The following is a 20,587-nucleotide window of genomic DNA, read 5'->3' on the forward strand; positions in this document are numbered from 1 at the left end:
AAACAAAACAAACCATAATTATGCAAAGACGGCACAGATGTGATTGTGCTTCAAAACTAGGACGGATGAGTTTCAGAACTCAGCGTCGCGCGACCGGGCCCAATCAGACTCAATATCGCTAATGCTGCGCCAAAGCTAGACATTATAGGCAGGCATTTTACACGCACACGGAGTAGGATTCCTGCTATATTTACTCTAATTTTAAAGAGACATCGTGGCTTATTTGCTCTTCGGCACGCCCCTGTATCCATCTTTCAACAACGTTTCGGATACGGTGTAATACTGGACAGCGCACCGTTTAACTCGTATTCGTGTCTTGGGGGCCAAGGGCTCTCTGTCTGGGCGGTTGCCTGGGAGTGGGTTCGTTCGGGCTTAAATAGAAATTGATGCGAGGCTGCGTAACTTGCTCAAACAACTGGCAGTCGCTGCGCCACAGATTACACAAATAGACGCATGGGACCATATGAGCTCAAGTTGCGATCAAGTTTCCGAGCCTCCAGGGCTGGGGGCGCTGTCTATTACCACATCAGGATTTGGGTGCACGTCATAGTGAGAATGTAGAGCTATTCTACTGTACCGTCCTGGGCTGTGCTTGCTTATTCGGTCCAATATTATTAGAACACTCTACGAGTAGACCTCGTCGTCGTGTACAGTATGATGTGGCCATGGAGAAGCTATTGGTATTGCACAGCCAGTCTGAACTGCACACTTGGATACTAAAGAAATAATCACAATACGAGCGGTATCTAATTTGCTATTTACAGTTTGACCAGTGCTCGTTTCACCTGCAATACCATATGATCGACGATTCTGCGTTGTCGATCCTACACGACAATCATGTTACATCCCCGCAATCCTAATGCGGTCAGTGGATAACTTGATACATGACAGAACTTCACTTGGCATGACTCGTCCATCAGGTAAGCCGGACTAAGATAGATGGGTTGTCTAAGTGAATATTAAATACATATAACCATGTGTATGTACACATGGACCTATCGTGGTAAGGGTTTCCCACTGAAACTAGATCCGGGGTAAAACGTACTCTTATCAGGGGTCCCATGACGCAATTGTGAGCATCTACACTTGCAATATCACAATGATGTAGATATCTCAATGATGGAATCTCTTGGATATTCAAATAGTTTCGTCACGGGTTAAGAGATTAAAGGTATCATAATCACATGGAAAATGTTTCAACGTGATAGGATTTGAAGTACGCTATGATTTGATCTTCATAGAATTTCAACTTTCGAAAAAAAAGGGTGAATGCATCTTGGGCAACCAGTACTTTTGCCGGACTGAGCGTCAAATGATCCGATAAAGATAAGAAACTCCCAACGCCATGTGTCATCGTAAATTGAGGGAAATGCCGGCCAACGCCCAAACCATGAGTTAAAAAGGACAAAAAAATCAAGGCCCCGGGGAAAAGGCTCAATTAGTCATGCTTGTGATCACTAGGACCGTCAGCCATCATCTGGAAGCCCTTCACCAATCCCATTGCTGAACCAGCGGCGATACCGCCCACCAGCACCATTTGTATCCCTCCAATAAGACCTTTGCGAACGTTTCGACGACCGCGCCAGCCACTGACAAAGCACGTCTTTCCGTATCCAAAAATGAACAGGGCAACAACCATAGTGGCAATGGACCAACGCAAGGCGATGAAGGCATCGTGCGGTCCAACGAAAAAGTATGGTAGGAGAGGAATAAAACCACCGATAAAATATCCCAGGGCAATGGTCAAAGCGCAGGTGACAGCTCGTGAGCCTGAGGGCTCGGGTAGGGTGTGGTGGAAGTTCATGAGGAATGACGGGAGCATGGGAGAAGACGAGAGGTGATTTTTGAGTTGGGCGACAAGTTCACAGGGTAGCTCATAGGGCTCAAAGATATCAGAGATGGTTTCAGAAATCGAGGCGGGATCTGCCATTGTTTGTGTTTTGGTTTCCTGCAATGTAGCCTTGTATGACTCCCTGCAAATATGTCAATGATTGATCTTGACAGTCATACCTCGCAATGTACCTGGGTACACCCGTAGAGGTGAAGAAATTGGAGAAAACGTACTCTTCACTTTTTGCGCCGAGATATCCACCGAGTCCCATCGAAATCGCTCCTGCGATAAGCTCTGCAAGTCCACCAAATACAACCACTTTGGTATCACCGAGGGCAGACAACCCTGCAGTTAGAGCAAATGGCACAGTCATGCCATCTGACAGACCGATGATCGCATCTGAGACTGTACGGCCGTCAATGAAGCGAGAAGACTTCCGTTCAGAGCCATCCTGGCGATTCCCAACCTCGACATCAGGTTGAAGACGAGCATGGATGTCTTTCTCATCCTCCGAAGAGGGACTGCGATCGGCGAGGGGTGAATAGCTTGACATCAGGCCGGTGAAGGAGTTGATTGACATGATGAAGGTTTTGAAACTGAGAAAAAAAACCCCCTGCAACACCCCTTGAATGAGATGGTATGTTGACAGAGACGGATAGAGATGGAAGAGGAAATTTCCAAGGTTGAGAAAGAAAGCTTTTTTAAAAGTTGCACATGGCTCGGGACAAGTCATGGACTTATCCCATGCTTGTAGGGATCAGCTACACACTTGATCATACATGGCCTATCGAGTGACTTGGGAAGACAACGTGCTTGGCATGCCCCTTCATGAAGAGGCACGTGCAATGCTGATTGGACAAGCATCGGTAAGGCGGGGCCATCAAAGTGGGACACCAGCTGCTTAACATATAGTCGGGAGCCAATAATATTCAACCATTTCTAATCGGGTGGACTACGCACGGCCCTCAAATCAAAATATACAATACTGAACCTCCCAATGCACACAGAATATACACTTGTCCAGATCTGGGCTTAGTGTATTGATAATTGATTAATTGTTAGTCGCTTGACTTCAAAGCTAGTAAATTCTACATAATCTCAGCACGTGTCCGATTGGGATATCATCTATTCCTCCTTGCAGATAGTGGAGATGTTTTTGAGTCTCACGGTATGACCTACTAGGACCGGGATTAAACTTACATTCGAGTCTTCAAAGCGCAATGAAAGTTGGTGAGTTCGAATGAGTTCCCATATCTAGAAAATATTGCACTCACTTCTGTGGCGTAGGTGCTCTTGGTGTAATAGATGTAGCAAGTGAGAGACAGCCAGAAAATAAGAATGTACTTTCCCCTCTTGCTCTCTCTCTCTCCTTTGCCCTCATATACCCTCTTTATCTTTGTAGTAGCTCTTATATAGCCTCATACTCTCAGTCTAAGACTGATGTCCCCAATATGGGTGGCTTCATTGAGCGGCAGTCGGAACGGTACAATGCTGCTCCAGGAGATTCGGGCTTTGATCACAAAGCCCTGAGCCAGAGAAGAGCGGCTACTCTAGCCGAGCTGACCAGCAACTTTGCTTTCTTTGATTCCTATATGAGTCTATCTTCTCATGCTCTAGCTGGATATATCGGACTGACCCGACATAGTTCTGCGAGCACCCGGGCCCTACCAACGCTAAACGCCAATTCGCAACCTTGGGCTCGTCCTGTGGCCTTGTTGGCAACACGAACCAGTCCGCTGGTTTCTGGAACAATGTCACTGGAACAATATGCGCGGTGTCAATCCTCGAAGCGCTCAGCAAAAAATGCATCAGCTGGAAGATCGTGAGATCGGACATGTCTTTATTATAGTAAGATACGACTAATCATAGTATAGCAGAGACTAATATCTTCGATGCATTTGTGTACAAGGTTGGTGGTTTGTTATTCTCCTTCTTCATCTCTGCGCAACCAATAACCAAACCAAGTGGGTACAAGACTACGCAATGAATTGGCTCGTTCACGCGACTGAGCTCTACCACGATTTGAAAGTGGGCACGCTGCCGTCTTTCTCCTACCTGAACCCAGAATGCTGCACAGTTGTATCAATGCATCCTACTAGCAACATGGTCACCGGAGAGCAGATGGTCAAGCACTAGTATGTTGCGCTGCGCCGCTCCAAACACTGGGACAATTCGTTGGTTTACCTTTTGCTCTATCCTGTGCATGGGTACTGACACTCGAATCTAGCGTATTGATCATTAAATCTGATAAGCACGGTAGATTTCTCGGTCATGTGCCGACTCCGATTATTGTCCCCCAGTCCGAAGATGGTATTGTATTCAAGGGCAAGTCATCAAGTCATCTTTTACGTATTACTTCACCCGCCTGGGAATACGGTATGAGTTTCAACTTTTTCCAAGCCTGCGATGAACCCAGCTCACTCCGATCATAAAGTCCTGCCTTTATAATCTCACCATGGGTGCCGGCAAACCTTCTCATCCATGATTAATGTACCATGTATGCCCATGACTCGGTTTTCCTGGGTGAGAAACGCGATAGCACACCAAAGAAGCTGATTAAACCTATCTGGATGGTGGGAGTGGACAGCCAGAACCGGATCATTTCTTCCTTCTGCACCAGAACGAGAACTATCATGCTCGTCTTCATGCAGAAGCCAATGCATAGGCTCTTGAGACAAGTATGGGTATGGCTTATATCGGCCACTATAGTGCTCAGTTCGAGGAGGCTCTGAAGAGATTATATTTTTATGGATGGTTTCACATCTATCACATAAGGTATCATCTGCATAACCTATGTTCCTAATTATCGGGCCAAAGGAGAATCCAATCAAGTTGCTTTGCAGCAAGCTGCTTATTTACATCCATACCAAAGCTAGGTTCCCGAAAATTACGAACAAAGATCATTAGATACGACAAAGATTTGAAACCCACAACGCCCACAATCCAGCATCAGAAAGGAATGGCATTACTGACTTGCCCATTTAGTTTAACAGGATATCCCAGCATGCTATTGTTTGTCAGTTCAGTAATCGAAGCAGAAGTAGCAGGACTTACTCCTTTCCAGTTTTGGTACAACCACAGCCACAAAAGATTGAGAGAGGCCAACAAAACACCTGAGATACCTTAGTGAGCCCAAGTCCATTCGAGTCTAGCTAGAGGCTTCTACGTTGTCTACCGAAGGAAGATTAAATTACTTACTGCAGCCACAATTGTTGAACAAAACCCTTGGGAGATGGTCAGATACAAATCGAAATTTCAGTTGTTTCACATCATCAGAGAAGCAACTTACCGAGTGTTGGTCCGACCACCTTACAATGACATGGATTCTGGTCTGTGCCACATTGGAAGCAGATTGGAAAGATCGGGAAGAAAGGGACGTCACACATGGTGTTAATTTAGCTGGAATTAAGTATGAAAGCTCGGTTAAGGGAAGATACTGGGCTCCTTTCACGATATTAAAAAAAGACAGCTTCCCCAGATAGAGATTCACCGCCTGAGTGGTTCTATCATGATGACGCAAATGAGATCGAGATCTACCGATCGTCCTGTTTTGCTTCTTTTGGAGGTGGGGGAATTTTGTATTGTTCACAGTCTTGTAGGTCTACAAGGTAATGAAGTCATGGTACATAAAATACTATATACAAATTAGTCTCAAAAAAGTCAGACATCATTTCATGTTGAAGTTCAGCCTTGTAGCCTTAACACCCTTGGAAGTCTTAAAAAGGCTAGTGACTCAGCATTAAGCCTTAATGCCACATCTGGGCCGTTGGTTCGACACAGCCACAATGCGCAGTTTCCCCTCGCGAATCAAACAAATCAAACGAATCAAACGTCACTTCTCCAGGGGATGAATCGAAATAGTGAAATAACAACGGTATCTCACATTATTATAGACCCCTGAGTCTCGTGCACTTTCAGTCCTTCCCGTCGGCTTCTGAATTGCATTCCTCAGATCCACTACTCCAGGCAGCAACGGTGCCTAGACACTAAGCCTGCAGCATATTTGCGCACACGACATCCACTCTTGGCATATAGTCCATTGCTTTTTCGTTTTCTTCCCACGATTCCACCTCCACAGCAACGTTCTAGTTTTAAGATCTTCGACTCAGTTCCCCCCTAAACCTGACAATACCCTGACAATACTCTGAACTCGAACCATCATACTCAAAACAACCCCACCATGGGCGCCCGCAATATTGTCCCCCTCATCCTACTCCTCGTCTTTGTCGGTATCCTTGCGGCGGTCGGGTATGTCGTGTACAGCATCGTGCAGGATGTGAGCAAGAACACGCGCGAGAAAATGGAGCGTAAGAACATCGCTTTCACCAAGGATGGCATGAAGGTGCAAGTAAGGGAAATAAAGGACGAGGCCTACAAGGATCAGACCCAGAGGTATGTTTGCTTTTTTTTATTATGGTCGCAAACCGACTAAATCATTTTTTTTCCTATCTAGTGTCTTGGTCAACATGTGGAACCACACTTCTTTCCCCGCTTACAAGAGTCGGCTTTGGGATATGTCCGGTTCCTCTTCCACTGACCAGAAGAATGGAGCTGAGAAGCGCAAGTAGTATGTGTCGCCCTGGTCCGAAGATGTGCTTCCATGTGGTGGTGCTGACTGGTTTCGCTCCAGGTACTCCGAAAATCTTCTTCTGCACGACTTTCCACTGAACATATTGTTTCATTTCTCTTATCGCCGTTCGATCTACGTTTGATTGCATAAACCAGTTCTTGATATAGGGCCGGTCCCCAAAAATTGCGCCTTCGCTCTGTTCTCCTGTTCATGCCTGTTTCCGATGCTGTTCTCTTCTCAAACGTCGGCAAATGCTCTATAGTTGACAGCGGGCCCCGATTTATTATCTCACATTTCATCTCCTATTTCGAATCTATCTTTGTCAATTCATGGGGTAGGCAATTGCTATCTCTTTTGCCTCAAGACATCAGTATTCAAATGCATGGTTGATGAAAGGGCCATGTTTCCGTCCGTTGAGTCTGAGAATACCTGGAATTCTACTCATTGCAACACATCCACATTAGAAAATAACGAGCTGTTCTATTCATTTAGGTATTAAATAGGGTTATGAAGAACAACAAGAAAGACGTCATTGAATGAGTAATGGAATATCTCATAAGTGCATAGCAATATAGTATTGAATAGACGTCCAATGCCGCCAAACTTTCTCGGCCTAATAAGATGCATGGACACATGAAATACACATACTTCTCTATGAAGCAATATGAGATAAGGGCATCTTTATCATGACAGACATTCTAAAGTTTTCCTGTCCTTTTCTCTTGTTTCATCACCAAGTTCACAGCGGCTGCATATTCATCCTCCACGGTTTGCTGCTTTTCTATCCTTCTTTTTGCCAATCCTTCAACCGTCTTTTATATACATCAGTCCACCGCTCGCACTCTTTTGTTAGCCACTCCACCACATGTTCTGCAACTATACATATATCACCATCGAAAACCATGCTATGGCCTGCGCCATCAATGATTACTTGCCTGACAGCCCCCAGTTTCAATCCACCATTGCCTCCCACCCCAGTCCCTGTTCGTCTTGCCCGTTCATCTCGAGTCAGTGGGCAGCCAAAAACAGGAGAATCCCCTCCATTGACATAAAGTACCCATGGTCGGACACTTGGCAAGTATTCCCAAGCCAATTTCAGCTCGGGTTTGTAGAAGGTATCTTCATTCCACGAGTCCGGATCGCTGTCAGGAATCGACTCGCGCTCCTCCAGCGTCATTTCACTAACTCCGCCTGGACCAAGACCGATATTTTTGGGATTGTGTCGACCGAGCAATGAAACAATTTGATGTTTTGATGTAGCAAAATTCCACGTATCACTTTTGTTCTCTTCCGCTCTAAGTATGCCATAATGCTTCAATCTGGCCAATGTTTTCTCATCCCAGGAATGGGCCTTGTGAAACTTCACTAATCGGGCCTCAGCTTCTTCTCGGTTCGACCAGGATTCTTGGAGTCTCAGAGTATGGAATCTCCACGGGGCGGCAATTGCCCTTCCATACTGAGGATCGATACCGGGCTCAATAAAGACCAAAGAATGGAATAGCGTAGGATGCCAAGAGGAGAGACAGACAATTTGATTACAACCCATTGAGTGACCCAGGCCAATGATGGGTTTGGGCATCTCTGCCCGAAAGTGGTTGATCATACTCCACAGGTCACGAGAATGGTCGATCCATGCTGGATCGCAGCCTAAGTTGTCTTTGTTGGCTACGGCACTCTCCCCCACGTTGAACATGTCCGCCATCCATATTGATCGGATGTTCACACCGGAGCGGTGGGCTCTGTGAAGGAACTCGGCGAAAAATGGCTCATAGAGCTCTTTGAAGAAGCCAAGACCTCCCGCAGCGATGATGGTAATGGGCTCTGTCTTGCTCTTTGGTGTTTTATCGTGTCGGGGAATGTATTGCTTGACCGCTAGGCGAACGCCATTTTGCTCGTCAATTATTGCACGGGGATATTCGCGAAATGAAACAACAGGGACAAGATGGGAGACAATCTCGAACGGGAAATCGTCCTCTAAGGGATGCACACGAGTTGGCTCGGCCATTGTAAAGTCTGTGTTGATAAACTGAGAGATTCATAGCATATTCCTTTGTCCTTCATGATTATATATACTTCCAGGGCTGTTTGTCCTCGCTGAATGCACCCCAAAGTGTCGTGTTTGGTTGATACTATATACAAATAGCACTTTTTAGGGTAAGATAACCGAGGCGTTCAGCCACTCATTGACAGCCACCATGGAAAAATCGGCCACGCCGAGCTGTACTGAAGTGCTGAGGTTGACTAGAGCCGATTATGCAGAACCAGCTTTTTTTTTACTTTGATACCTAGGTAGGATTTGTAAATCGAGGTCCCGAGGCATTGCCTTTAGTCATATATTCCATCAAACTTAATAATAACTACAAAAAAGCCGATGCTACGGAGTAAATGAAACAGAAATCAATGTAGAAAGGCTGGCTCCACTAGCTATTCCAAACGGCAATCTGAGACGAGTCTGGTGAGTGAGGCCCAACCAATAAGGCTGCATTTAATCGCGTCAAAACGACAAGGTAAAATTAAACGAGATGCCCATTTGCCTGGAATCCCAATCTGTGCCTTGGAAGTCCCCTATCTTCAGGATAATGTGTCGTCGTTACAATGCGCCCCTGTGGATGGACCCGGTGGGCAAAGTGTTAATGCCATTATATGGAGCAACACGAGATTTCTTTTTGACCGATATTCCTACAAAGACTTATCTTGATAACTGATCCAGAATCCTGTATGAGCTCGTCAGAGGAATTTTGAATGTGCCTATGCACCGTGGAGTTATCGACCATCTGACCTTGCGATTCTGATATGCCCGCTGCTGAGAAACAGACCATTGAGACCAAAGTCAGTATAATATACACTGCTTTGCACAACAGGAGGTTTATGGGCATTGTGTTAGATTGCTTTGCAGTTGGAAGCGCCTGCTGTGTTTCTACATTCCATGTAGACATGTGCACCTATCGAAGCACAACGACTCTGAATTGAAATTTTATTTGGTTATTTCTCAAGCTCTTCATACCTTTTGGTCGTATGTAGCCCCTAGCTAGTCTACACTGGTCCATCGAACATACACATTGGGTGTGCCCAACTCCATGTGACAATTCAGCCATCAGTCCGCATCACTCTTCAACGGCCATTCAGTTCTGTCTCTATTGCTAATGCGAGACAGCCCTGGCTATCTTGTACCCAGGGTGTGCTTTTAACTTTTGTCTGACAAAAACTGGCATCGACACATTCTGTAATATTGCTTCGTGGATCTTTGGTCCGACTAAGGACAATATCACTGTCACCAATCTGCCCCTACCACACAAAATGAACGCTGTCCACGTTTTCTTTTTCGCAGAGCTACAACAGAGCTTTCAAGCAGATTAGAGATTCGAAGATTTGTATGGTAATTGACATTAAAGCTAGCATATAAATTATAGCGCGATCTCCGGGAAAGTCTATTGATCTTGCCCTGCGGATTTAATTGCGGTCTATATGCTACCCAAGGGCATGCTTAGGTAGAAGACTTTTTAGGATCTTTGGGATCAGGCAGATAACCGGCTGAGTACTCATCTGCTTCATCATAATCCTGCAGCTCCAACTGTTTCAAGAATCCACCATCCAAAAGAGATGCCACGCTCGACAGGGCCAAGATCTGCGATCCAAAGCCAGGCTGCTCAAACCACGAGGCAATGGGTCCTAGCAAAACGTCAAACTCCTTGGTCACCTCGTACACATGATAGTTGTATGGGAAGCTGCTGTTTTCCGGGGCAAAAAGATTTGATGGTGGCAGGGATCGCTCGATATACGGCGCCCCGAGCGGTGCCAGAAATTTGCCAGTTTCAGGCCCGAATCTATCCACCTTTTGACCGACACGGAGTGTGACGTTTCCAAGAATAGAAATCTTCTCGTTGCTGGTGACAAATCCATCGCTATCTGGATAAATCCAGTACGCGCTCGGATTGGAGGCATTGACGGTCCATTTATCCAGGAATTCAAATGGACAGAGCTCGCCGAAGCGGGAGTATGTTTCAAGCTCGTTGGACAGTGGGAAGAAGCCGGGGAGCTTTTTGGGACCCAGTCGTGGGTCACCGCAGACAGCGGTTGAGTTTTGGTAGGTTACACCCTTGCAGGGGTCAGGATAACATCTTGAGGGGTAATCGGGTTCCTATAAAAAAATTAGTATTAAGAATATCGTAGCCAGTGGGATTAAAGAATTGTGCTTAAACTAACCTCGTTCTTTTGGTGCCTATTGGGTGTGATGATAGATGCGGCATCCGCCAGAGCGACGGAAAGCAGCAGACTGAAAGTTGAAAGATGCATAGCGAAAGGTGAATGAAGCTAGATATTTTCTAGGAGATATTCGATGAACACGGGCGACAGAGTTCTTTTATAGGCATAGGATCTTCGGCGATCTTCAGCTCGAAGGAGGCTTGCTGTACGTTGTATTTACCCATCTCGCGATACACGACGCTATTGAATATTAACACATCTTGGCAATACAGGTAGATGGAGCTCTGGTCTGTAACTATCTTTATGGACCAAGTTGAGACCAGAAGACCCAAAAAAACTATAGCCATTGTTACTCATTACGAGAGATCTACATTGGTGTCAAGGCAAACTCTTTAAACAACACTGAAATTGCTTCCAAATCACCTCTGCGCAATATACAACGTACCTAGGTAGTCTTTCGAGGTACGGAGGTCCATTAAGAAAGTCTTTTGATGTTTGCTCTTTTATTAAATGCCTAATTCGAACTAGCTGTCTTTTTCATTGTATTCACACTGTTATGCATTCAAATTCACATTCACATTCACATTCCCATTCACATTCCCATTTACATTCACATTCACATTCACACTACGCACTATACACCCCTTACATGATTTTACCCTCTCGATACTCGTTACCCCCCTCCAGCGCTATGATTTCTTTTATATGCCTAGGTAAACGCTTAATCCAATGTTAAATTCGCTCCTATGGCAGCGCTTTCCATGCTTAACCCCACACACGAATTGCCTCTGCTCGCGATTTCAGTGCCCCCTTTGTAGTGGTATATCGTTTCAACCATAGCTAGGCAGGTTCAATAGCATTCAGATCAGGTGAATTACCTAGCCATAAGAGTCGCTGAACCCCTGAAATATCAAACATATATTACTAGAATTGATGAGCGTGGGAAGGTGCTTTATCCTCCTAGACGAGTGTATCAGGTCGATTAAGCATATTTTCTTACGCGAATAGAAGAAGCTTAGGGATAAGAATTATGGTATTATAGCGATACTAGACAATTCCACCTTCAGACTTCGTCTTTCTAAGCTTACTAGTCTTTAGATTAAAGCGCTGTTAAGGCTTTCGACTAGGTATTTACCGAAGATTTAGTCTTTAAAGACTATTCTCTAACTCCTAAGCTTTACGAAGCTAAGGTTCTAACTCAGATTTCTTAGGACTTAATTAATGCCTCTAAAGCACGACGTTTAGCGGCAGTTTCGGGAAGCTAGCAGTGATAAGGGCCTTTTTTGTCGTACGAAAAACTCCCCTAAAACATAAACTTGAGTGTTACAAGAATAAGCAAACATCAAAAATCTTTTTTAATGGACCTCCGTAAGTAAGCTGTTATACAGAAACACGGACCCCTATTAGCCCACAAACTCGCATGCCATAGGTGGTCCCATTTTTAAGGAAAATTCAATGTGACTCTGCAAATTAACCCGATCTGCATACGGGCTGGGTTGCTATACTGTACATGCAGGTGAAGGTGCATAAGCACGAAATAGTTCAGCCATGCGAATCAACACTAACATTTAGTCGGTTACCTTGCCCTGGCTTACAAACATGTTCCCCAGCGTTGCAAATTGAGCACTTTGTGTATATTCATTAGGCTAATTGTATTATCTCTTTGAAATTGAGACTAACCTAACCACAATGCAAGACCTGTGTCTTCTCAACATTGTTAGAATCTGTAAAGAGAGAGAGAGTCAAAAAATTCATGTGCACGCGATTTGGGATTACGGGCCGCTCCTTTTCTTTCCTTTCTACCCCACTGTGGATTTAGATTGGAGCTGAAGAATGGAACATAACCAATAGCTGTAGAGTGGATCCGAAATCTCGCTGTCTTCAAAACAACATACGGTAGAAACATTATGCAAATGGAGGGTTGTTTGCAATTTTCTCCTCTCGTTGAGCCTCCGGACGTGCTATAGCTTGAACAATGCGCTCAGTGGAAAGCCCCCATACCAAATCTGTCTTCAAAGCATTGAAAGTCTTTACACGTCTGATGCGGAGACAGATCTCATAGCTAACAGTTTACAGTGGATACACTACTAACCTGATTTATTGTATAATGAAGTTCTTGTACGGAGTAATCAAGGGATGAATAAGAAAACCTTAAGATCTCTAAAAGACCCCATTCTTTTAGCAGAGCTCAGTAAGCAAACAAATCAGCCTTGGACCGGGGCTTGCTGTGCCTTGTACTCCTGAGAATTTTTGGTAATATCGATTTGTGCTTGCTTTTATTTCGCCATATGTAAATTGAAAACTTATTGCAGGAGGGGTAAGATGTAGACGGAGAAAGTGACAAAGCCTTAGAAGACCTTTCTGATGGCACAACCGGCCCCAATTTATAATATAATGACATGTTGAGCACGTTGGCTATTACATAGGCAAAAATAACTACCTGGGTAAACCGACTTGAACAATGCCTCAGACGCTTTCATCGAGATCATCAAAGGGGAATGATCTCGGACACTGACAACTTCAAGCCCTTTGGTCTTCATATTATGGGTCACTTCTTTGATAGTATCATAATCATCATTCGGAACCCAACCTAGAACATTATTGCGATGAATTGAAAAGGGCTACTGAAGTACTCTGTTATAAGTGATCCCCTTGCTTTTGTCACCTTCTGCTATTCATAACTGAGTGACGAATATCCAAATGTAAGTTTTAGATCGATGTAATGATGCAGGGAGCTGCGATTGTACCTGCCAGCTTGATGGGTTGAGTTTGCTGATAAAGAGATTGAAAAACGCTTAGGTTTATTGTACACAAATGCCTGGTACTATTATCATCTCGGGAATGGCTTGATTTCACTTGGGTATATGTATGTATGTTAATGTACGGGTACACGGCTGGTCAATTGCTCTAGACGACCTGCCAAGGCGCGATGTTTGCGCATAACCTCTTCCCATTCCTGGGCCATATCCTCGTCGTCTTCTTCGCTCAGTTCGGTCAAAATCATGCCGAAATCACCACCAAGTCGGCCTAGACTTGCGGCACAGTACAAAAGCTGAGTGAGAAGACTTTCCTTCGAGCTCCGATCTCGGACGTTGGGCAGATAGGCACGCATTGTATCTGTGAGCAATTGCACGAGGTACATTGGGAAGGTCGCCAAAGCCGGGGGAACGCGTTGCAGAGGATCATCTGACGGGGTTATCTTTGGCTTGGCCTTGGAATCTGGGCCTCGTAATCCTGATATGGCAAGTTCGGATTCGGTCTGTTCGGAACCGAAGATGTTCTTATATAGAGAGACAATCGCAAAGCTCTGCTCGCGGAAAATTTCAATGTATCTTTTCAAGTAGCGGTCGGTCTGCTGACCACCTGACCACGTGTTCGTGTCTGATTTGTCCCTTTCGAGTCTTCGTTGGGTTTCTTGGTCTGCGAGCTCGCGGAGGGGATCCAGGGCTTCCAGCGTCGATACTAGATGCGCAAGTCTGCAGACTAAGAAAATAGCCCCAAGGATGCCCTCATTTGACCCAGCAGATGCTTCAAGGTCCGGGGCTACTCGTCGCAGCCAACCCACAGTTCGCATGCCAGCTGCTAGTCGAAGGTTCTGTGCGCGAAGCCCCGTGATCAAGTTACTTGTCATGTCCTTCATGGCATTTTCTGCCTGGGAAGCCACATCGTGAATCAGTGGCGACTCGGGGTATAGTGTTTGTAGTCGCTTGATATGTGCATGCAGATCGAGGGCGGAGGAGTAGGTAGTAGAGGAAGCTCCGGTGCCGGAGTTCACAGATGCGGCAGATACGGCCGTAGACAGCAAGGTTGGTAGTTCCAGGATATCAGACAGTCGGTCAACATTGCGGGACAGTTGCATTGCCTTTTTCCGTCGTTCCAGTGCAGCATTGTCGGTGATCTTACTATATTTGGTGGAGAAGCTGACTGCTTCCTCGTCAAGTTTAGGGATGGCCTCGCGCAATTGGTGTGCCTCCCGGGTCAGCTGAGGGGCAGACGTGCATAGTATGGAAAGGTTGTCAGACGACGTGACAAATGCGCGGTGTGAACGGTTCGATAAAGCCTGAAGGGAAAGGAGGGTCGAGTGTGAGGATTGGGCAAGAGACGGAGGTTCTGTATTCTGAAGAGCGTCGAGGGACAAGGTTGACAAGCGGTCAAGATATTTGTCAACAGTTGGGTCGTTGGATATGTTTGGATGTAGATATGGAGCTAATAGTTCCAGCAAGTCGGCCATGGCGGATTGATGCTATTCGGAAGTTGTGTAAAAGAAGCGCGCTGAATGGAGCGCCTCCGGGTGGCCCGTGCGCTGAGTTGTATCGACTGGAATCAACTTTTTTCTCTCTTTTTTTCGATTGACAAACCCTCTGACTTCAATAACTTTTTTCTTTGTTAGATAGACAGATATTTCCTTCGTATCTGACCTTTTTGTTCGCTGTCTCTCTCGTTGCAGTTGAATACAACCGATAGCCGCCTCCCCCGCATCCCCAGTTCATTACATCCCCATGATCTTTCCATCATGGGGAAGCCACGAGTAAGTCTCTATTTTGGATTGTCATTGAAGGCACTACGTTGAACTAACCTGCATTTATCTATAGATGATTATTTTGGTGCGCCATGCACAATCAGAAGGCAATAAAAACCGTGATATCCACCAAACCATTCCTGACCACCGCGTGAAACTCACTCAGGAAGGCCGTGGACAAGCACAAGATGCAGGTCGTCGTCTCCGAGACCTACTTCATCCGGATGACAAACTTCATTTCTTCACATCCCCATATCGACGAACAAGAGAGACTACTGAGGGGATCCTTGAATCCTTGACCTCCGACACTCCGTCTCCTTCGCCTTTCCCAAGACACACCATCAAGGTCTATGAAGAACCTAGGCTACGAGAACAAGATTTTGGAAATTTTCAGCCCTGCTCAACAGAAATGGAACGCATGTGGATGGAACGGGCAGACTATGGACATTTCTTCTACCGAATTCCCAACGGCGAGTCTGCGGCAGATGCATATGACCGAGTGAGTGGGTTCAACGAATCACTTTGGCGCCTATTTGGTGAAGATGACTTTGCAAATGTCTGTGTTCTTGTCACGCACGGTCTGATGGCACGAGTCTTTCTTATGAAATGGTATCACTGGAGCGTGGAGTACTTCGAGGACCTTCGCAACATAAATCATTGCGAATTCGTGGTCTTGACGCATAACCCAGACAACGGGAAATATACATTGCAGAATAAGTTACGTACCTGGTCAGATCTTCGAAAAGACAGGGAGCGTGAAAATGCATCCAAGGAGCAGATATCTCTATCTACAGCATCTCCTGGTCAGACTGACCATGTCCCAATTCGGCGAAAGTGGGGTGGTTGTCCCGATGGCTGTACTCATGGCATGACTTCAAATGGGAAACAAGCATTGCGACCAGGCCTGCTAAATTCCATGCACCACGCGCATGGCCATTCTCAACCCAAGCACCCTGATGAACATACTCACTTTGGCTCCAAGCTGCATAAATCCGTTTCTATCGATGAGGTAGCATCGTCTTCAGAAGATAGTGCAAGCCAGAACGATCCCAGTCGTACACCCAACTCTCGGCAGGTCTCCTATTCGCAGCTCACAGTGGACGACGATTCCAGTCCAGAGACCCGACCAAAAATCAATCCACTACAATCGAATAAAAGACCCACTCTCCATGGAATCAACCGCAAGAGTGAAGACCAGTTTATCCACCCTCCAACAGCCTCTTCTTCGTCCTCGGCCCATCTCAAATATGCCCTCCTGCACCTCGGAGGTCGTGATGGTGGTGGTTCAATGAGCGGAGCAAACAGTCTTGCCCCATCTGACGACGAGGGAGACGAACACGACCCCCATCGACACTCTATACCAACAGTTTCCAGCCTTAAGAACGGCAGCTTATCCCACGCGAACCAGCAGCATTTCAAATTCCCGCCTCACGAAACCCAAGGCCCCACTCCATCACAGGAAGTCGAAGACGACGGTGACGATGAGATGAGCGGCAACATCAGTAAAAAGTGTACTAAATCTCGCCCGCACCACCACCACCATCACCACCACTATCACCATTCTTCTTCCGCAAGCCAACCTGAACACCGCATGGCCAATATCCTTGGTGATGGCGATGAGTCCTCAAATCCCTCAGACACACAAAGACCGGAAGACTCCAGCCATGAAGACTTATTATCCCTGGAAGAACAACAGCAGCAAGACCAGAGTATCCGAGGGAGCGTCTATTAATATCTCGGTTGTTCTTGATGCCTGCGTTGCTGCATACTCTTCTTGCCATCAATTCTTTCGACATATCATGACCCGCAACGACTGCCTAAATGAATCTCAATTACCCATTTTCCCATCTGCATATTGCTTTCATGTTCAGTTCTAATTGTCGGGGCCCGTTGCCCTCTTCAGTGTTAGGTTGAAATCAATTATCATCCCATTGTGCGGTGTTTCTATTCAAGTGACCTTTAACGACATTCCTAAATTCAAAGCTTTTCAAAGATTCAACTAATTCTGCCTGGTATTGAGCATTCTTGATATCGACCCATAAGGTCAAAGTACGAGCTTGCTCTCCACACCCTATGTAGAAAGGCCAATTCTACGAGTTATAAGGTTTAAATCTTCAAGACCAAAAAATCATTGCAGTCGGACAAAGACAATAGTTTGCCGCAAATTTATTGGAAATGATCTTCAGATATGAACTAACGCCCACTACCAAAGACGCCAGGAGCCAAATCAATGCATGGAAAGGCAAAGACTCTGCTCGCCGGGGACATTGGACAAGGCAAAAGAAAAGAAGACAAAGTCAAGTAGACTACATATCAGTCGGCCTCAGTGGACAGGAACAGACTGGGCTCCCGAAATGTCGGACATGGATGGATCAAGGGGTGCCAGCCTCCGATAATGAGAAGATATCACAGGTAGAAGGGAAACCAAGACCAGCCGTCGAGAATGTCGAATTGGGAGCCGAAGGGAGAGGGAGTGAAGAAATTCCATCATGCTAGAAGGGTTTGGAAAGTTTCGATTTGGTGATCGTGTTGATCAGAGAACAAAAGGGCATAAGAGAAAGGTAGACAAATCGGAACCGAAAAAAAAACAGTGAATGGACAAAATTCGAAGTTGAAGAAGTGAAAAATGATTAACGCCGGGCACTGCGTGTAGCGTGACGAATGGGAATAATAATGTACCAACATGAAGAGGAAAAAGCACTCTATAAGTAATCACCGCGAGACACAAATGCCAAGCATAAAACAGAAAAGGCTGAGAATATGAACGGAAGTCGTGGGTAATAAACAAGAGGTCAGATTTTGGGGATTCGTTATCGTCGTGACTGCGGCTCCGGCAACCTTGGAGAAGGTTAAAAAATGATCCAACGGTGCAATGGAAAGCCGAGACTCCATTAATTTTAATGTATGTCGAAACATTATCAGAGTTTTGCACCGTTGATTCGCCAGAGCACATCAATGTCCGCCGTGGGAGCGTTTTTTTTTTCCTCTTTTTTTTTTGCGTGTTTTTGAGTTTTTTTTCGCTTTGTCAAACGAGAACCAGCAGACGCAGAACAAAAGTACTTTTCGGGTGACGCGGCAGGCCGATTGCTCGGAAGCGGGTGATGCCAACTGCAAAGCGAGAGCGAGGCCAGACTGAAGCTCAAATTGTGCCAAAGAAAGATTGGAGTGAGGTCGAATTTGAAGCGAAAGAAATTCCAAGCCCAAGCTCAAGTAAGCTAGCGAGACAAAAGGTCAAAAGGCGCAAGCGTTGAAACAAGTCAAGCAGAAGAAACATAGTCGAAGTAAATCCCATGCGAGTTGCCCAAACAAACGTCGAAAGAAGTCTAAAGTTGCAGTAAGAAAAAAAATGGAATAAACACGGCAAGACTGGGGTCTTTAGCCGTTGACACCGTCCGATGCGAACGGAGTCGAGGGCATCACCAAGTCCCGTCAACTAGGTTGCGATCATCGGCTGATGCATGGAGGGGAATGCATTGTTGCACATGTAGTGCTCAAGATGCTTTGCACAGTAGTTGCAGCTACACGACGAACCATGACCGGTCCAGAGACTCTGTGCGAAGGGCAGACCGTACGCCGGGGTGTGGTGGTAGGATGGAGGTTGGGATCGGGGTGCTGGGTGAGCCATGTACTGTGGTGGTGCATTCCAACCCCGCGAGTACGGTGGGGGAGGAAGCTGGTTGGCGTAGCCCCAAGGACCAACTGAATAGTAGCCGGGGGTGTTGGGGCTGCTGGAGAGGGTAGATGGAGGCGAGTATTCGGAAGCGGTCGGGTTGAGCCAGGAGTTCTCGATTTGTGAGTTGCGCTGGTACTGCGGCGGGATGGGGCCATCTTCGGGGGACATCAGGGGCTTGGAAACGGCCTGGCTGCGGACCACGTTGGTTTCAAGAGGCGCCAGAGTCTGGCGAGACTCCTGAGCCTTGACAGTAGCCTTGGCACGCCAAGTGTCCCAGTGCGCACGCCATGAAGCGAAACCATCCTGCTTGTCATAGATACGGTCGTGGATCTTCCAGTCGAACGCGAACAGCCATTCCAGTTCCATGTGGTTCAACTCAGCGACGGGGATACTGCTAACCTCAGCCCAGGATTTGTTCTGGAAGGTGTTGTCATCAAGGAACTTGCTGCCTAACAGTAGAGAAACAGTCAACATGCGGTGGACCTGGCCACCACTTGCCTTGGCAGACCGTTGGGCCGACAGCACGCGCATGCGACTGGCCAGGTAGAAGAGACCGAGCAGAATGGTGGAACTTGGAAGGCGAGTCGAGGACAAAATCTGGAAGACGTATTTCCGAAACTGTGGGGGAACCGGAGATCCTGGGTGAATGCTTCGCGCGAGGTCAATATCTGCAAGGGTGATGTTGGTCTCGAACAAATCATACATTCCCTGAGCCATCTCAGCAACAAAGTCGGACATGCGATCCATCTCGTAATCCAGGTGAGCTGCGACACCTCCAGTAGCTTTTTCCTCCTTGCGGGGTTGTTCGGGCTGCTGTATCGGAGCAGGGTCCTGGCGGCGGTACTGGTGTGGGATCGTTGTATCCATGGGTGGAAGTTGAACGTTGCTGCGCATCGAAGGCAACGCAGTGGCGGCCATGGGGTTAAACATATGCTGGTTCATCGCATGTATGTCGCGACCAGAGCTCATCGGGTGGACGGCCTGGGGGTGGAGATTCATCGAAGTCGGCTTGGCGTAGCAAAGAGACTGCGAGTATTGTTCGATGAACTCATTGCCACTTTGGTGGTAACGTGGAGGGAATCCTGCGTGACCAACCGGGTAGAAAGATGGGTCTTCCATACGACCACCGTTGACATGGGGAGGTGTAGGCAGGCCATGGTGGCCTGGGGCGAAGAAGGACGGCATCTTGGGAGAAGGAGAGGGGGCGAGGTGCCAGTTCAGGACGGGGAGCTAGACGTGTTCTGTTGCCAGAGACAAGAGTATCAGCACACTAGGCCTCCAGATAGATTCCAAGGCAAGAGAGAAAAGGCCAGTTGAACTGAGAGACAATAGTTCAAGAAAACGGGGGACGAACCGTCTACTCCACCAGAGCCTGATCCTGGGAGAAGAGCGTTGCTCAGCGAGCGAGTTGCTCTGTGATAATCCTAGGTGGCAATCTCTAGTTGAATGACATGGGGTGTATTCAATGATCCAACGGGCAGATGAGTAAATGAGAGTTCAAGGAGCGTGGTGGACGGTGAGACAAGGTTCTCGCTGTTGTCGGAATGACGCAGCCTGTGAGGAACAGTGAAGTGATCACAATCCAGTCAATTCAAAGTGCTTGAGCGGCGAATAACCAGGTCGAAGCAAAATTGAAAGAGCCCACGTAAATGGGTGAACGGGAACGCGCTCAGCGTGGGAACACTGAAAGGAAATTTTTTCTCCACGCGCAAATCTCACAAGAATGAGGTGAGCAACGACACTTAGTGAAAAGCTCGTTGACACGGGAGAGGATGAGATACAGAAAAGAGG

General features: G+C 46.6%; 9 protein-coding genes across 9 annotated transcripts; 4 read left to right on the forward strand and 5 right to left on the reverse strand.

Annotated features, from left to right (window-relative positions):
• Window positions 1-1,438: 1,438 nt before the first annotated feature.
• N7529_008856 (VIT1/CCC1 transporter family protein) lies at window positions 1,439-2,411 on the reverse strand (the record flags this gene model as incomplete). Its single annotated transcript, XM_057244383.1, has 2 exons — window positions 1,439-1,973; window positions 2,011-2,411. 2 exons carry the CDS (start codon window positions 2,409-2,411, stop codon window positions 1,439-1,441), a joined length of 936 nt encoding a protein of 311 aa, XP_057095921.1.
• Window positions 2,412-3,282: 871 nt separating this feature from the next.
• Window positions 3,283-3,967, forward strand: N7529_008857 (Phosphoesterase; the record flags this gene model as incomplete). Its single annotated transcript, XM_057244384.1, has 3 exons — window positions 3,283-3,653; window positions 3,701-3,740; window positions 3,797-3,967. 3 exons carry the CDS (start codon window positions 3,283-3,285, stop codon window positions 3,965-3,967), a joined length of 582 nt encoding a protein of 193 aa, XP_057095922.1.
• Window position 3,968: 1 nt separating this feature from the next.
• On the forward strand, window positions 3,969-4,263 carry N7529_008858 (Phosphoesterase; the record flags this gene model as incomplete). The annotated part of the gene is made up of 2 exons (XM_057244385.1): window positions 3,969-4,030; window positions 4,059-4,263. The coding sequence occupies 2 exons, from the start codon at window positions 3,969-3,971 to the stop codon at window positions 4,261-4,263; spliced, it is 267 nt and encodes an 88-aa protein (XP_057095923.1).
• A 1,748-nt stretch (window positions 4,264-6,011) lies between these two features.
• Window positions 6,012-6,399, forward strand: N7529_008859 (uncharacterized protein; the record flags this gene model as incomplete). Its single annotated transcript, XM_057244386.1, has 2 exons — window positions 6,012-6,223; window positions 6,285-6,399. 2 exons carry the CDS (start codon window positions 6,012-6,014, stop codon window positions 6,397-6,399), a joined length of 327 nt encoding a protein of 108 aa, XP_057095924.1.
• Window positions 6,400-7,182: 783 nt separating this feature from the next.
• On the reverse strand, window positions 7,183-8,406 carry N7529_008860 (alpha/beta hydrolase; the record flags this gene model as incomplete). Its single annotated transcript, XM_057244387.1, has 1 exon — window positions 7,183-8,406. The coding sequence occupies one exon, from the start codon at window positions 8,404-8,406 to the stop codon at window positions 7,183-7,185; it is 1,224 nt and encodes a 407-aa protein (XP_057095925.1).
• Window positions 8,407-9,885: 1,479 nt separating this feature from the next.
• Window positions 9,886-10,694, reverse strand: N7529_008861 (TNT domain-containing protein; the record flags this gene model as incomplete). The annotated part of the gene is made up of 2 exons (XM_057244388.1): window positions 9,886-10,539; window positions 10,605-10,694. 2 exons carry the CDS (start codon window positions 10,692-10,694, stop codon window positions 9,886-9,888), a joined length of 744 nt encoding a protein of 247 aa, XP_057095926.1.
• A 2,785-nt stretch (window positions 10,695-13,479) lies between these two features.
• Window positions 13,480-14,835, reverse strand: N7529_008862 (Dor1-like family protein; the record flags this gene model as incomplete). Its single annotated transcript, XM_057244389.1, has 1 exon — window positions 13,480-14,835. One exon carries the CDS (start codon window positions 14,833-14,835, stop codon window positions 13,480-13,482), a length of 1,356 nt encoding a protein of 451 aa, XP_057095927.1.
• Window positions 14,836-15,117: 282 nt separating this feature from the next.
• Window positions 15,118-16,855, forward strand: N7529_008863 (acid phosphatase DET1; the record flags this gene model as incomplete). Its single annotated transcript, XM_057244390.1, has 2 exons — window positions 15,118-15,132; window positions 15,197-16,855. 2 exons carry the CDS (start codon window positions 15,118-15,120, stop codon window positions 16,853-16,855), a joined length of 1,674 nt encoding a protein of 557 aa, XP_057095928.1.
• A 1,701-nt stretch (window positions 16,856-18,556) lies between these two features.
• On the reverse strand, window positions 18,557-19,981 carry N7529_008864 (uncharacterized protein; the record flags this gene model as incomplete). The annotated part of the gene is made up of 1 exon (XM_057244391.1): window positions 18,557-19,981. One exon carries the CDS (start codon window positions 19,979-19,981, stop codon window positions 18,557-18,559), a length of 1,425 nt encoding a protein of 474 aa, XP_057095929.1.
• Between the last annotated feature and the right edge of the window lie 606 nt (window positions 19,982-20,587).

The sequence above is a fragment of the Penicillium soppii genome, assembly GCF_028829465.1.
Source record: "Penicillium soppii strain IBT 18220 chromosome Unknown utg000006l, whole genome shotgun sequence".
NCBI classification, from domain to species: domain Eukaryota; kingdom Fungi; phylum Ascomycota; class Eurotiomycetes; order Eurotiales; family Aspergillaceae; genus Penicillium; species Penicillium soppii.